The sequence below is a fragment of the Rhopalosiphum maidis genome, chromosome 1, assembly GCF_003676215.2.
Source record: "Rhopalosiphum maidis isolate BTI-1 chromosome 1, ASM367621v3, whole genome shotgun sequence".
Taxonomy (NCBI): domain Eukaryota; kingdom Metazoa; phylum Arthropoda; class Insecta; order Hemiptera; family Aphididae; genus Rhopalosiphum; species Rhopalosiphum maidis.
The window spans coordinates 74561259-74576959 of record NC_040877.1 but is presented as its reverse complement, the minus strand read 5'-3'; the positions used below and the strand labels follow the sequence as shown (position 1 = coordinate 74576959).

The 15701-nt window shown below is 29.9% G+C and overlaps 1 protein-coding gene across 8 annotated transcripts; it reads left to right on the top strand.

Moving 5' to 3' along the window:
• Window positions 1-9578: 9578 nt before the first annotated feature.
• Window positions 9579-15701, top strand: LOC113549269 (OTU domain-containing protein 7B-like). Of its 8 annotated transcripts, none has more exons than XM_026950491.1 (10): window positions 9579-9746; window positions 11256-11504; window positions 11706-11867; window positions 12015-12176; window positions 12865-13093; window positions 13154-13268; window positions 13355-13517; window positions 13577-13740; window positions 13805-14044; window positions 14245-15701. In XM_026950491.1, exons 2-10 carry the CDS (start codon window positions 11405-11407, stop codon window positions 14518-14520), a joined length of 1611 nt encoding a protein of 536 aa, XP_026806292.1. In that variant the 5' UTR covers window positions 9579-9746; window positions 11256-11404; the 3' UTR covers window positions 14521-15701. The 8 variants fall into 8 exon arrangements, with proteins under 8 accessions (XP_026806292.1, XP_026806289.1, XP_026806285.1 ...); XM_026950488.1 differs by having other exon boundaries at window positions 11251-11504; XM_026950484.1 differs by having other exon boundaries at window positions 9729-9866; window positions 11251-11504.

The window sequence follows — 15701 nt, the reverse complement described above, 5'->3', positions numbered from 1 at the left end:
GCGGCAAAATATTGTTGGTAAGCACAACCACAGGACTGGTATCATCTAACTATGAAAACACACGGGAATCTGATAGTTGTTTGAAAAATGATAAGAGATTAGAGCAGATAATTTTGAAATATTAGCATTGCCAACACCCACGATGTAGAGAAGATCTCTACATCGTGCCGTGCCAACACCGTATTTTTTTATCACTCCTTTCATTTGAACGAGTAACTTATGAAATAACATCATAAAATAGATCTATCTTGTCGTGTAAAATAATTTTACGTTTAAATATGTGTTGTACTGAGTAATATCCACTAACACTATTTTCCTTAGATCATAATATACTTGTATTATGGTCTAAGAGTATTTCACTGCAGCCTATTTTTAATACCATCATAGATTGTGTAGAATAAAAATGACCAGTTATAAGGGAATAGCGCGCCGCAATATTCGTGCGCCAGATGGAGCTAGCATACAGATAGTCCGCTCACGTCAAACTACTCTGCTTCAGCTGAATAATTATAAAGGTAACTAGCGGCTGGTGTGCCTCGATTCCGGTCGTTGTAAAAGCCGCCTTTGAGGTGGTCAAAATCGGTTCACCGGAAATTCGGTAGGGAATGGTAGTGGGGTGTCTAGAAATCGATCACTAAAATTGAAAAAAAAAAGCATCGTATCAACTAAATATATTATTCGTTATTTTATTATGATTTACAAAATTAAATATAATTATAACATTTATCTATGTAACACTTTCTTAACATATTTATAAGTATAGCTGCAATCTGCATTTAACATAGTCAATAATTGTCAATTGTCATTTGTACCTACATAGGTAATTTAAAAAATGTTTTAGGGTAAACATTTAAAATAATTAAAAAATATAAATTAATTGTCATTTTTATATAATTTAAATCATTTATTTAACATTTATTAAATCATAATATACAAATGACAAATTACAATTATTTTAAAAAAAATTTTAAATATGTTAAAAAAGTGTTACATAGATAAATGTAATGAATAAAGATTATAATTAATTTTAGTTGATACGAAGCTTTTTTTAAAGATTCATTATAAATAATATAAATTACTGCTTGACAAATAGTTGTACAAATGTGCAATGATTACATTTTTCGTTTTATTTTATCTATTTTATTAGGACTCTTTTGCACTCAGCACATGATACGTAAATTATAATTTAGACTCGCCAGTCGTGGGACTTCACCCCGCAAATGGTCATTTCCCATTTTCCCATTTTCTCAATTATTATTTATTACGTGTAAACTGTAGTATATTGTACATGGACTACATGGTACATCATACATTAATATTCCATACTACGTAACTACGTAAGACGTAAGACATAAGTACACGATACCAATAAGGCAATACGTGCTAAAACACTAAACGTTTTAAGTTACTAAAATCATTACATTTTTAATTACTAAAAATGGAAAAACTAAAATGTATTATTTGATGAGAAATTGTTATTTTATGCGTGAATATCCAGTTTCGTCAAAATTTGAACTCTAGGTTTTCATCATAAACAATAATTGTGAAATTAATAATTTTTTTGTATCATTCTTGTAAGAAAAACTTACGTGGAGTCTTAAATTTAATTTTAAGGTATATATATTTTTTAAGTTAGTTATATGAATAAGTAACAAATACAATTTTTTTTTAAATTTTCGCGATTTTGACGAAGGTATATTTGAATTCGAACTTCAAACATTCATAAAAATATACTGCAGATTTTTTTTAATTATTATAATTTATAAGCAACATATTTACAATTTATACTTAAATAACAGTACAATAAATACATTTTTTGAATAATTAAGGTTATTCAATATGATGTATCGGTTTCATGATTTCAAAATCTGGTCACCCTAGATAGGTAATAAGTATGAATATATGACGAACATTGTTGTATTAGTTTAAATTAGAGACGTATCATGTGTGTCCAGTGATTACTCATAGGCTAATAAACTAATAGCTTCAAATAGGCGGATGTTCCATGGTTTGGTTTGTCCTCAAATTTGGATGACGTACTACTAAATAAGCTAAAATAGCTTTATAATAAATACCTAAGTATTTTGTTTCAGTTTGGCAGAGAAGGACGAAAGTAAAGGCGTATGTTGCACTATTTTATTTTATTTTTTGGTATGTTCGTGCATCATGCTAATCATTTCGTGTAATTTTTTTATTAATAATTAAACCAATGTATTTAATTGAGTGCGAATGGATAGGAGTTATTATTAATTAGTATTAGTGGAGAATGTTTCTTTTAGTTTAGTGTGAAATTTACTTGTTTTGTCTTAGTTTTATTTAGTTTTATTTATATTGCTTAGTTCATGAATAAATCAGATTGAGGTGATATTGAACTTGTCTAGTTGTTATTAGGGGATCATTTTCCGACGATAAAATTACTGTGTCGTCAGCATAAGTAGCTAAAATTATATGTCAAATTGTAATATTCGGAATGTTGTAGGTAAACTGTAAATATGATATAATAAGTAGTGGTGAGACCTTGAGAAACTTCTACCAGTCCTACCTTTATGTTGTGGTAGGATGACATGGAAATCAAATTGCCCTATCTTACAGCAATATAATCTTCTTTCTAGGTATGACTTAAGTATGAGGTAATTTTGAGGATTTTAATTTAAATAGAAAACAGGTTGGGTTAGGTACCTACCCATCGCAGTGCCATACTGCCATACTTTATCGAAAGCTTGTGCTATTTTAAAAAAAGCACTTTGGCAATATTGTTTTGTTTCTAATGAAAATGAAATATAGTCGGTTGAATTTTATGGATTTGATGAATTGTGAAAATGTGAAATGATAGGATCAAAAACCTAATCGGGTGTTATTTTTTTCATAAACGATCGGAGATAGTCTTTTTAATAGAAGTTTTTCGATTAACTTACCACATGTCGGTAGATGTTTAATGGGTCTACATAAGTTAACTACATATTTAAGTTTTCCGGACTAGATATTATTATTATGTAATAAACAAAAAACATAATTTATTCGGAAATAGAATTGATTTTTATTTTCATTCCATGGAGTATATATTACATACTCAGAACGAGACCGCTAAACAGTGCGTTTTGCTTCGTGCCATTTACAATAATCAATATTATTTTAAATGGCATCTGTGTAGAAGACTTCTCATATTTCCAAAATTCAAAAGTCCAACTTCAAACTCTCATAAAAATATATTGTAGATTTATACACACAATAATAACAAATTAACAACATATATGTTATGAAGAGCCTTGTATTAAATTTTCCAACTATATTTTTTTCGACTGAGCATAATTTTTTTATCGTTATTTATAGATCATACCATATTACAATGTATAAAAAATGCAATAAATTATAAACATTTGGTCAAAATATTAAGTACCGTATTTATCAGTATCGTTGGTTATATTCGATAACCAAAATCGATTTATGTTATTAATTATATTAATATATACGAGTAAAGGTCATAAGTATTCTATTCAGATCCGGCTCGACTGTTTAAACACAGCATTTAGGCAAACTTGAGTTTTGCAGTCCCTTACATATAAATACTACATAAAATCTAAAATTTATAATGAAAAATGTTAAATACCGCCTCTAAAAAATGCCTCCCTAGGCGTGGGCCTATGTCGCCTACCACTTGAGCTGAGTCTGATTCTATTCTAAGTATAATTAAGAATTTTCATAAATTATTTATTGTAATCAATAATGAATCAAAACAAAAAAATTTTAGAATATTATGCGTGAATCGTCCCTTTTTACGGTATCTTCTGGATGATGTTAAATGATAACGAAACATTTTAGACCTAGTTAGTTCACACTGAACAATTTTTTTACATGAAAAAAAAAACGTTTCCATTTTAGTTGCAACATTTTAATATCTCATCCTGTCCATTGCACTTAGTGCACTAACCGACTAACCAACCACTAGTGTCAATTTATACACTGTTTGTTATTAATTATTATGTATTCTACGCAATGTATTATGTGTTATGGTTTATCGTACGGACATGGAATTATTAGCAAAGTTTTATCTTATACATTCAAGTAGGTATTTAACTGTATTTACGAACTGACGTGATACTATTATATTTTTTCACGCTGCAGTGCAGATAGGACGTATCTATTTTGGGCAAACATTTTATTAATAAATATTAAATATAAAATAATCTTGCCTTACACTATTTTATTATTATCGTGCGTGAGTTGCAGTATAGTTGAAACGCATTTGAGATTAAATTTAAGGTACCTTAGGTACTTAGTTTTCTTATCTTTTAAGTAAATAACAATATAATACCTAGTACCTATATCTATATAATAAACTTGTGTTTTTTAAAAATGCCAAAAAGCACACTTATTACATATTAATATATTTTTCATGATTAAATTATAATAATTTATTGATCGGATTAAAACCGGTTTCGGACGCAGGTAATTGCGTAAAACGTTATCAACGTTAGAAGGTCATTTTATTTTTTTAACGATTCTAGCCATAATACCCGAATATTAAATTCATGCGCCATTGGCCAATAAACAAAAACAATGTGTAAGTATCTTAAAAAAAGCTAAATTTGTATTATACAATATTAATTTTGGTGGGGATGAGGATCACCCACCTTGCAATCCCCCTCCTGATGTGGAGCCTTACTTTTTTTCTATATTTATAAATATTGTATATAAATCATAATATACTTTTAGGTAATATTAACAAATTAACATTAAATAAAATTAATATTAGAATTCATAGATTAATTAATTAATATTTCTGTTATAAAATGTTTAAAAATAGTTGATCAATGTTTTGTAAAACTTGAATCGACCCCCTCCTGGGTCAAGCTTAAGATCAGCATCTGATGCATTACTTATTTATAAATTTGTTTATTTGTATATTATGTTTTATGGTATTTACTACCACAAAGTGTAAACTGATACATAAGCACATGGTCATATCTCATATGTATCTTGTATCTATGCAATTGATATCTTTAAATTAAAATACAAATTATACCTGTTCAGTACGTTGAAACCATGCTATCCAGTGTTCAATATTAAAGTTATTATCAAATGTAGACATGTAGTTGATAATATTCTACCTCTGGATCGGGTAATAAAAGACACTCATCATCAGTACCACAACGTCGCGTTAGTTCTGATAACTTTATAAAGTTTATATAACTTTTGAATACTAAGCATTTTAAATATTAAAATATGTGTGTAATGTGATGATCAATATTGATATAAGCATCTAGTTAATACTCTAGCTAGATAGCATCACTCTGTGTATGTGTGTATATATGTATTTTTACACCTACTCTAAATACTATATATTCTATGTATATACAAACCACATTTTCAAAAGTCCATAATTTAGCCAATTTTAGCTTACATTTGCCTGCACTATAGCCTATAGAATAGTATTTTAGTTTAAAATTCATTACATATAGTCATATAGAAGATTGAGTAAAAATCTATTATGATCTAATAAACTATAATGCCATAATGATGATAATGATGATGTACTATGTGCAGTAAATAACTTTAACATATAAAATACCATTACGTATTATAGTACCTATATTTGTTTTCCTGCGGAGAGATGGTGTTGTTTTTTTGTTACTTTTGTATTCGACAGTGATAACCTACAATATTGTTTATATACATATTTATGTATGGTATACAATATATATATATATAATATATGGACAAAAGTGATAGGAAGCTTTTTGTCTCCCCCACATAACCCTTTTCAGACTGCAGCTTATTATTATACTGTTCTACAGTGTCCACTCACATACTATACTGTCTCTACTTGTTATTTACAGTAGTAAAATAATATATACTACATCGAAAACGATAAATTATGCTAAAAAACTAAATAACGCAAACAGAAAATAAAATCGAGTACACTATACAAATTATACAAAAAAAAAAAAATTAATAATAATAAAGTATAGGTAGATATTATATCATAGACGATAATGCTGCGAACTACGATAAGAGATAAATTAATATTATCTTAAATAAATTAAGCATAATTTTAATTTATCATACAATTGATGCCTACTTTGTAATTTTGTATATACTATTTATTCTAATATGACAAGCATAATAGCAGTGTGATGATTGTGATGTAAATAGGTAGCCTAAGTACAAAATAAAAACAAGTGAGTTGTGCGCCAACTGGATGTATATTTTGAAATTCACTCGTCATTTCCAAACAAGTCGTGGATTTGTGGCCAAACAATTTGCGTGTTTCGCGCGGACCGCGAGCGGTCTGAATTTTTGGCAGAGCGGCTGTATCTACAGGTATATCTAAGAAGTTCAAGGTCCATATAAAGAATATAGTAACGACAAAAAAAAAATAGAATTATAATTTATATTTCCTGTTTACCTGCACATATATTATTGTAAAAAGCAAATAGTTAATAGTTTATCCGATGGACGATGAGATATTTTTCTTAAATATACAATTATTATTTACATAATAATTATTTTTATTTTAGGATGTGATGTACAATTTAATATTATACAGATTAAAACCATTATATTTAAAATTTAAATCGTTTTCCTGTCCAAAATACTATAAAAATAGTTGAAACAATTATTTTTACGTGATGTGCCTATATATATGTGCAACAGTGAAACTATACACTATATGTCCAAAAGTTCCGTATATCTCCCTCACTATCTCCGTAGAAAATCAATATATATATATATATATTTATATAAATGTTGTTTTTTACAGTAATAGGTATGGAAAGCTTTCAGTTAAGAATAAAAATTTCTATTTTTTATAACCGGTATTTTGTATGTCAATTCATAATAATTCAAGAAAAATTAATTGTTTCACATTTCAATAATAAATATCTATTTCAGCCTAATAGAGTGACAATACTTTTACAAAATACATATCTACCTCATTAAAGTTTTGATTTGAACAGTGCTCGATTTGTGTGGGACGCGGGGGGACGGAGTACCACAACTAATTTTTCAGAAATTTTAGCGTACTCCTACTTTTATTTTTAAGGAGAACGCAGGGGACACTACATCATTCTGAATTTTTATCAAAACGCACGTGATAACATCATAATAATTTTTCTTACCCTAGATTTAATAATTATTAAGATATTTATTATTATTATTTAACTAATTATCTTAAATCATCACTACAAATTGTGCCACAAAATATTTGTTCTAACTACTATTGCATCCTAGAATATACGTCTTATGATAAATTATGGAACTATTTAAATAAATAGTTAAAATTAATTGTTTTTTATTTAGTTAGTTTTGAGTTTGTTATTATATTAGTTATAACTAAAATATACAATATAATATTTACAGTAATTTTTTTTTTAGTTTGATTATTTATTAATATTTTTCATATGATTTAAAGAGGGTTATAGGTGGTGTGGGGGTGTAGCCCCACGGCTTAGTAACGTTTAACAAGTGATGGCGACGCTCTTTTTTTTAAAGTTAACTTAGTCCCCCTACTTTAATTTTGCCAAGTCGAGCACTGGATTTTAATAGAAATAACAATAATAACAATAGCTGTGTCTTATTGTTAGGTTAGTTGAATAGTGAAACTGGTTACCTATTTTTAAGTATTATAATCATCGTGAAGTAAACCTGAAATTAAGAAATAGGAATAAAAACTTTAATTATAGGTATAATTGTCAGGCTGAAATAAATATTTTATTATTGAAATGTGAAACAATTAGTTTTTTTTAAATTATTATGAATTAAAATACAAAATACCAATAATCAAAAATAGAAAATTTTTATCTTAAAAAGCTTCCCTAATAATTAGATTTTAAAAAAGAAATAATAAAAAAAAATCAGCGTTCCAGTTGAGATTGATATAATGAGTTATGTTTAGCTAGGTAACATAACTACCTATTAGTATTACTAATATACTATTACGTTATAATTGTTTAAAAAATATTGTTTTATTTTTAAACAATTTTTTTTCAAAAATATTGATAGGTTTTAAACTAATGAGTGGTATTTGATAAAAGAACCACTTTGTAGTATATCATACATTTTACCATCTAAGTAGGTTAAGTAAGTTTTTTGATGCCCAATATAATACACAATTTGTATTTTAAGTGCATTATGCGACATGCAATACATGTTACAAGCAAATAGCAATAAAATATATCTAAATAATACATATGAATCACTAGCATTTTCACCTTAAAACACAGCAGCCTTTCCACTGTAAAATATTTGATAATTTAAAAATAGAAATGTATAGCTTATTTTAACAGTTCATGTCGGTAAATACGAATTGTTTCCACTAATAACGAATTTTTTTTTTTTGTTTAATGCAACGAAATATTTTAGTTGTACAAAATATCATGACAAAATAACCTTGTCATGCAAAATATTATGTTTCAAAAAATATAGTTACCGTCTACCAAAGTACCAAGTTTGTACAATATTATATTTGATGTGGGTTCTTATAGCATACTAAACTATCGAATAACGCACAAATTTGTATTTTTATTAATAGTGAAATAATTATATTGAGTAATTTGAATTAATTATAATTAGGTTAGTAACAGGAGTCTTGCACCGCGCCTGTTAAGTACCTATGTGGCTATGTGTAATAATAATTAATATTATATTAAACGAAATCGCTATAACAATTAATATTCGCATTTTACTGCCATTATGTTATTAATAAACCACGCATTATAATTATTTAAAATTATTGCACACATCGAATCATCGACGAGGTAGGTACGTCGTATATAGGCAATAGATCCCGTCGGGTAGGAAGATGGGTGTGTGGCAAATGAAGGTTGCGGGTGAAGCGGACCGCGAACGTCGGATGCAGCAACCTAGGTTAACGCGGTACGCAGTGCGCGCGCGTTCGATCGTCGTGATTGAAAAAACCCGCTAGTCGAATGCATTTTGTATTTTGTTTTATTTTAAATCAAAATTGAAAATACCCAACATCAACGGCACTGCGAGTTAAGTAAACCAGTACAGTAAAATTGTAAAATATCGTCAGTAGGTTGGTAGGTAATAGGTATACGACAAGTCCAATAAGTCCATAGTTGTCAATGTTATAATATTATTTACGACAATGTCGTAACGCGCGCAAAGCGCAACAAACACCCATATATTTTGTACTGCGCGAAAATAATATATTAAAAACAACGATAGTACGCGTTTATCCGTCGGTAACGCGGCGCGAATCCGCATTTTTGACGCGTGCTCGAATCGAAATTTGAATTGAACAACAACATTAAGTGTTCAGCAGCACAAATATTTCATGCGATTATAATATTGTGTGCGTAATTTGTATAAAAATATAATAATTCAGTCGTGCGCGCGTAGTCCGGCAAAAAGCGATACGACTATTACGACTTACGACCAAGGGGTGCGTGGGAGGTGGCAACGTCATCTTGGAGGAGACGGTTTTAAAGTGTCCGCCGTCGGTAAAGTGGGGGGGAGGAGAGGGCGGGCAGCCGTGTGACGTTTTTATTTCCACGGTGAAATTAATATTTTCCGTTCTGATAACGTCGCGACTCGCGGCGCATACTCATTGCTGCAGTTGTACTGTCCGCCGTCCGATCGTTCGTGGTTTCGCACGCGCACAACCATGTCCGTTGCAACTTGTCTTGCTGACCACGTCGTCGTCGTCGTCGATAATAATAATCGATGATAATAAAACGATATTAATATTAATCATCATCAGCTGCTGCAGATTTCGACTTAAGGTTATATACAATATATATATATATATAAATAAATATATCATACATGATCTAAGATTTCGACGATCGTGATGCGATCGCCGATCAGAGATAATAACGATATGCCATGATGCCGTTCTATGGGTAATAACACTAATAACTAATAACCAATAATAGTAGAAAAAATAACGATAACATTATTTCGTCGTTGTTGTCGTCACACCTAATAATATTTTGTTTATTTATTATTTCGTTCGTTATTTATATTGTGTTGTGTGGTCTTTGCTACCTTGAAATAGTGTAACGTTCGAGTCGGAAACCACCGCCACCGCTCTCTCCCCGTCCCTCCTGCGACGACCCGTTTACCGTTTACGTTCGTCGTAGGCCCCATCGCCACCATCCGGCAGCAGTAGGCACTATGCAGTGCGCCGCGCGATAACTGCGACACAACACGCGCTGTCCGCCCGTTGTCGTTTTCGCAAACGCGATTTCTCGTTCGCCTGATGCCAGACTCGTCGTAGATCCGGACGTAAGTGGAAAAGAGTTTTCGTTTCAGAAATGTTGATGACGGGTTTTCTCATATTGTAGGCTACTCGCTATCCTCCACCTTAAATGCCACCGATACCGAGCGATTCGTGCGTGACAAACACAGACGCGGCGGCTGTAGTAAATACCGAACCCTCCGACGGTTTTTGGTCGTATTTATTTTTCTGTATTAGATTTAGTTTCGGTTTCAGTCGCGATCTTTTTCTTCTCGAAATTCAGCAGACTTCCGCCTACATCATATTATTATATAATCAGACGCATTAGGATGAAATGTTTTCGATCATTATTCACCACACGTTCTGCGCCCGATATAGTACCTGCTGGCTGCTGCCTATCGCTCTGTAAACATGTTCGCGTCTAAACAAACATTAAAAATTACACGTACATTGCGGTAATGTATTCAAATTGTCGCGAGTATTGTTTTGCCGGAATAATCGGCATTGTGCGTTGATAATCACTGTTGACCGCAAGTACCAAAAAAAAAAAAAAATATATATTCCACGTTTGATCTGTTGATAAACGTTTAACAAAACATGTGAACTAATCTCACCTACTGACCTATCCACGCCTTTCGTATACCTTACCTATCTATATCATTTTGGTTGGTTAATTATTTTTCACCTTACTTAATCAACATGTTATTGACATTTTTCACAATTTTCATTTGCCAATTTGATAGTAATGGTACACAAATATAATGATTTCGACACTCATATAATACATAGTTACCATACTATTATTTTTTTTTTTCAGACTTATTAAATTTGTTAATCATACACTTAAATCTATAGATATGTTTCCATTTTAAACTTCTTAATTGATTTTTATACCAAGGTAACACACAGTTGTTTCAGATTTTTTCTTCAAGTACATTTTAATTATTATTTCGTGAATAAAAATGTTCAATGAGTAATGTTGTTATTGTTTAGATTTTTTGATATCGTAAGCGATAATTTACTTTAAATTTACTATCTGTTTGTAGAATAGATACCAACGTGGAGGAAAGCAATGCACTATTGGTCAAGGTGGAGCGAAACAGCTCTAGCCATTACGACCAACCTGATTCTGGGTTATATGGCCATAACAGTAACAGTTTTGAGGATATTGAGAACGGTAACATTACAGCAGTCCCTTTCATGGATGAGACAACTTCATTATCCCCAAATACTATACTAATACCATTAACCGGAACAACTCCACCTCAACATCATGATGAACCATTCGGTACAAATGCCTGTAAGTACTTATACAGTATTGTTACATGTTAGGTATTTATGACTAAATAGAAGATATTCATTCACTATTTGTCTCATTTCATTCTTTGTAGGTATTGGGTACAGTTCTTACATTTTTTTTTTTTAAATTAATTATACAACTTCTTACTTCTTGATGTGATGTAAAGCATTGAAATTCTATTGAATTGATTTTTGCCTTTAGATAAAACACTTAAAAGAGGCATTTCACATGCTACTGACAATGTGAACATTGTTTCTCAAGCAAGATCAGAATTGATATTTATCGACAACACTGAAGATGAACTGCAGATTGTTGAAACTCCAGTTTATACATTTATTCTACCTGATTTGTCGCAACTTGAAGGTAAATCTAACCACATATATTTATTTGATAATACATTATACAACTATTTACTATAACTATAAATATACATTGTATAAACTTAACTTCCGACTACTCTTTTCAAATAATATTGTTATTAATATAATATATTGTTCAATTATTGTTTAGAAAAATTTAGAATGTTTATTGAAAAAGACTTGATAGCAGTAGCAATGCAGAGTTCTCTCGAACAGGCTTCAAGACTGAATTGGTGGACTGGATTTTGTCAAAGGCTTTGGCCACTTTCAACATCTGGTGATGGAAACTGTCTTTTGCATGCTGCTTCGTTGGGTAAACTGAAACAGCATAGATAGTATTTAGTATTTTGAACATTTATTAACTTTACTAATAATATTTCAGTAACTAAATAATTTAGTAAAATTGTTCTCAAAGCATTTATTCATATTTTAATTTGAGACAGTTATTTAAATTTATGGTACTTGTTTATTATTGCCCCACTATTGCACTATATAAAATATATCCCCCTGCCACTAGGTGACTGTCCATTGTATTATGATACTGTTTATGTACTATTACAAAATATACAAATAAATGGAAATAATAATAACATAGTTTTTTTAAAAATCCATGAATGTCACACATTTTTTTTGTTTTAAAAATTGTTTTCTAGTATTAAATACTGTGGAAATTAATTTGTTAAAATTAAATTTTATCAATATTTTAAAATAAGCTAATTATGTTTCTAAAATAGGTATGCACATTCAATGACATACGATATAGCAATAATTGATAACATTTTAAATATCATAAGAAGTATTTACCCTTTTTTATTAATTGATCACATAATACTTATTTAAACCTATATGTATGGTATCATAGAGGTACAGGGAAATATCAAACGCAAATATTGAAATTTTAGATAAAAGACTACTGGCGTAAGGTCTGCCTGTTGGCTAGGCGATAACAAAAAAATACGAAATTAACATATTAAGATACTTATTATACTCATTTTTTATAGGTATTTGGGGATTTCATGATCGGTTATTAAATTTGAGGCGGGCTTTGCACTCATTCCTCAGCAATGGTCCAGCTCGACATTCACTTTGGCGGCGTTGGCAACGACAACAAACTATTATGAATTCATTATTTGGTCTTGTATATACAGAACAAGAATGGCGCAGAGAATGGAATGCAATTGTTAACATGGCTTCCACTGTTCCTCGTATGAGGAAACAGAGTATATCAAGGTTTGTTAGTATTTTTGTTTATTTTATTTACTGTTATTTGATGTATATTATTAAAAACAGTGGAAATGCGGATACCGAAGGATACATTTATGAGAGCCTTGAAGAAATACATGTTTATGCTTTGGCACATGTTTTAAAAAGACCTATTATTGTCATAGCAGATACTATTCTTAAGGTGTTTATGTTTTTAAGTTTTAATACATTAGTTAATAGTAAAGTTTTGTTAATTTTGAATTGGTTTTAAATCAATTTTATCTACAGGATATGAATGGTGAAGCCTTGGCTCCTATTCAGTTTGGAGGTATCTATCTGCCTCTGGAATGTTACCCGTGTGATTGTCATCGATCTCCTTTGTTATTGGCATATGATGGAGGGCATTTTTCAGCTTTGGTTGCAATGGAAACACCAAATTCAACTCTTTCTTGTATGTAAAATGTATATACTTTTATCATAATTGATTATAGCTTAAACCTTTGAATTCAGGTGCTATTCCTTTGGTGGACTCAAATGGCGAACTCTTACCAATACAGTTTCCTGTTGATCCAGGTGAAAGTGATCATTCTCCTGATAAAAATCAAGAACTATCATTTACTGATTCATTGTCATTATTGAACAGTTACTTGGACATTGTGAAACTTGACCCTCAAGTATTTATAATGATATACATTATTAATTATACTTGGATAATAAAAAATGTATGGTTTGTTTTAGGGTAACAATGATACTACATGCAAAAATGGTCTGTTTGGTAGTCTAGGACGTTCAGTAGGGAATAAATTGAAATCAAAACTTTCAAGGACAAATTCTGTTAAAAATTTATCTGCTATATCACCTCAAGCAAAGTATACGTATTGTGCCCTGATCAACTCTGACAAAAAACATGAATATCACGATGTGATGATTAAAAACTACTTAAGGACAGCAGCTGAACGGTTTCAGCATTCCCCTTACGTGAGTTTTGATTATTTTTTAATAATATTTTTATAAAAGATTATATTTTAGAATACTATATTAAGTTATTGTTATGTCTATGAGTAATTTAAATTATATTACTTTTAAGTTTAAATCTAGAGTAATGAATAAATTGTACTTATCAAATACCTACTTGTGGACACTGTGCCGTTGTTACAGAGTTGTTTTGAATGTTTTAGGCGGATACGACGCCTCGTTATGGAGCTGGTAAATCTCGTTTTTACACAGAAGCTGATTCTGAATCGCACGTCAAAGTCGGCCTGATGACTCCTGTCAAAGCTGTCACAAATGAAGACCCCACAATGTACCTATCAAAATCCACATTCTATGACACTGGTTCGCAAGTGGACAAGTGTCTTACGGAAGACTGCGAGTTCTTCGGGTCATCTGTGACTAAACATCTCTGTTCAAAATGTTACCAACTGTATCAGCAGCAAAAAAAGGAATCTGTTTGAAATAGTATAAAAAACTATACACAAAGATTTCATCTCATCTTAACACACTCACATACACACCCACAACATATACATAATCTGTTTTTTTTTTATTAATTTTAATAGTTTGTGACTAACACGTACATATTTATGTCTATGTACACCACACGTCCATACATCGCAACATCACTAAATAAATAAATAAATAAAAACGCCATTTACTACCTAATATTAATTATCACTTGTTTGTCCTGCATATTTATACGTTTTTTTTATTTATATGTATCGTGTAACATATGCCAACAAAATATGCATTGGCCTTTTTTTCAGTAATTTTTTTTTAACTATGATTAAGAAAAATTCTTCTCTATCTTTAACTAGTCTTGAAAAAAAAATTGATAATATTTATTAGCGTGCAGATAATTTACGTATTATATGTTTTAAAGCAAACTGAAACATTTACTTTAATCTGCTGATTTAATTAGTCATGGCTATTAGTTGTATAATAATTTTTATGCTTATTATGTTGTTTAGGCTTGTTTTTCCTAAATTATTTCTGTTAATTTTTAATAATTATATTTTTGCATAATAATAATAATAAATCAGAAACATTAATTAAAAACAAAAAATTATAAGCACTAATGATAAAATAAATACATGTTAATATATTGATTTTGTTAACAGACTAAGTGTCAAATGTCATGTGGTTTGAAATCGCTTGAAATGTTATATGATCGAGTATCGTACACTCGTTTTATCAAAATGAATTTGTTGTTCGTTTTAATTTTTTTTTTATCTGTCATATCATTGTGAATTTGTATATGTTACATTTACTTATTTACTTATTTATTTATTTATGTTATAGATTTTTGTTGTTAATTTTTACACGTTAACAGAAGAATAACATCATAATATGTACTGGTAAATTATTATTTTTTACACCTGTTATAACTACGTTTGTACATGTTTTTATGTCTATGGTTATATTATGTCGTTGAGAAAACGTAAAATATATTATATTGTGATTGTTTTAGAATTTCCTACCGTGCAGATCTTTTTAAAATCATTAATTTTAATTTTATGTTAACCGAGTTGTTAGTGTATATGATATCAATAATTGACTAACACTTCTCATCACCTGTTTGTAAGACAATCAAATAAGTGCATAAGAGAAAATATACACGCAATTTTATTCTAAAAAA